The sequence below is a fragment of the Egretta garzetta genome, unplaced genomic scaffold (genome assembly GCF_000687185.1).
Source record: "Egretta garzetta isolate BGI_Z169 unplaced genomic scaffold, ASM68718v1 scaffold460, whole genome shotgun sequence".
NCBI classification, from domain to species: Eukaryota; Metazoa; Chordata; class Aves; order Pelecaniformes; family Ardeidae; genus Egretta; species Egretta garzetta.
This window is the reverse complement of record NW_009258384.1, coordinates 232,897-235,078: the sequence shown is the minus strand read 5'-3', so window position 1 is coordinate 235,078 and position 2,182 is coordinate 232,897. Positions and strand designations below refer to the sequence as shown.

Genomic DNA, 2,182 nt, shown 5'->3' with positions numbered 1-2,182 from the left:
TCCATGACCACCCCCTGATCTAACCAGCCAGTTCTTCTTTCCAATACAGATGGCAGCTCAGAGGCAGCGCGCCCTGGCCATCATGTGTCGTGTATATGTGGGCTCCATATACTACGAACTGGGAGAAGATACCATTCGCCAGGCCTTTGCCCCATTTGGACCTATAAAAAGCATTGATATGTCCTGGGACTCTGTTACGATGAAACACAAGGTTGGTTAACAGCCCTCGAGTGATCTGTTTTTCCCCTCTCCAGGCCTTCTTGAACATATCCAGGAGAAGAAGGAGCCTTTATCCTCGTAGAGAGCAGGCTGCTTTTAGCACTTCAACTTTGAGATAAATGTCTGTAGCTGCCTGTTCCGCTTAGCTTTGCGGGATTCTGAGTGCGGCACAAAAGATGCCAAACAGCTAGCGGTCCTGTATGCGGTGGCCTTTTGCTGTTAGGCCTCCAGGTATGAGAGGCTCCGGCAGCAGGTAGCCTTGTGTCAGTCCTCCTGCATGCAATTTTCTGCTTTAATAAAAAGCTGCTTTAAGGAGGCATCTTCTCAAGCCACAGTAGCAGGAGTCTGGTATGTGGGAAGCTTTGGCTGCGTTAGCTTGGCACTAGATTCGGGACAAGACATGGCTGGTATGATTCAACAAGTGTATCCTTCTGTCCTAGGGTTTTGCTTTTGTGGAATATGAGGTACCTGAAGCCGCTCAGCTGGCCTTGGAGCAGATGAATTCTGTCATGCTGGGGGGAAGAAATATAAAGGTAAGGAGCAGGCATGGTCTGAAAATTCTTAGTTTTCTTTACTGTGAATAATGGGTTTATGCCCAGAAATGCTTCCCACAGCACTGCAATGAGAAAGATAACCTAAAGTCCGTTCCCTGGTAGACCTTGATATTCAACCTATTGAGTACGTAGCGGCTCTGGGTCCCTTTCTCCCTGAGGAGAAACCTCCAGCATGCTAATAAAACCTGGAAACTGGTTCTGGTAAGCTAGCTGAGTGTGTTTTCCACCCACAGAGAATGGTAGTCTCTTGAGGACAACGCAAAGGTGATTCTTGCTATTGTAATGCTTTCTCATGTTCTACCTGTGTAGAGAGTAGCAGCAGACTCTTGTGCCTGTTGAAAGTGCAAGGGACTTCAAGTGGAGGCCCACCCTTGCTGTACAAAAAGGAGGTGCTTGGTGCAAACAGAAAGGGACAAAGGATTGTAGCTGTGGTTTTTCAGGCAGTAAGAGGGGAACTTGCAGAGGTGAAACACTGGAGGGGACGGGATGAGACTAGCGTTTTCTGCAAAGTGTTTTAGGAGGCTGTAGCGAGGTCGGGGTTGGCCTCTTCTCCCTGGTAACAGGTGATGGACAAGGGGAAACAGCCTCAAGTTGTGCCAGGGCAGGGTGAGGTTGGGCATGGGGAACAATTCCTTCCCCTTGGGGCTGTCAGGGGCTGGAAGGGGCTGCCCAGGGAAGGGGTCGAGTCCCCAGCCCTGGGGGGATTTAACAGCCGGGCAGCCGTGGCGCTTGGGGAAAGGGTTTGGGGGTGGGATGGCAGGGGTAGGGGAACGGTTGGGCTGGGGGAGCTTAAAGGACTGTTCCAACCCAAACGATTCTGGGATTCTGTATCTTGCATTTATCTCTCTAATACACTGCATATCTGCAGTGTCTGATTTCTGAGGGGGTTTTAGGACAGGGAACATAAATGGGGGAAATACGGTGGAGGAGAGGGCAGAGTCTGTCCAGGCTTGCAGCACATCTAGAATCCACCGTAGTGCGGGTTGTACCCAGAGCTGAGTCAACTGTTGCCCTTTGCTAATTATGGCCTTACGAGGTGTTACTGGGTTTGAAAGGGCAGTTAGGTGGCTGAGTGCTTCTCTGCTGTAACTCTGGGTGAGTCGTGCTGCTGCTCTTCAGAACGTGTAATGCACTGTTTGCTGGTTCTCCGCAGGTTGGGAGACCCAGTAATATAGGTCAGGCGCAACCAATTATAGACCAGCTAGCAGAAGAGGCACGGGCTTTCAACCGCATCTATGTGGCATCTGTGCATCAGGACCTTTCAGATGATGACATCAAGAGCGTGTTTGAGGCCTTTGGGAAGATTAAATCCTGCACGCTAGCCAGGGATCCTACGACAGGAAAACACAAAGGCTATGGTTTCATCGGTAAAATGGCTGGCTGGGCTTTGATGTGGGCTAGGGAGAGTG

At 50.5% G+C, this 2,182-nt stretch overlaps 1 protein-coding gene across 1 annotated transcript in view; it reads left to right on the top strand.

The window, feature by feature from the left end:
- Nucleotides 1-2,182, top strand: part of PUF60 (poly(U) binding splicing factor 60) — a 20,239-nt gene that overhangs the window by 9,189 nt on the left and 8,868 nt on the right. Inside the window, 3 exon segments of the mRNA XM_035897697.1 lie at nt 50-211; nt 660-752; nt 1,927-2,140. Of these exon segments, the coding sequence (XP_035753590.1) occupies nt 50-211; nt 660-752; nt 1,927-2,140 (469 nt within the window).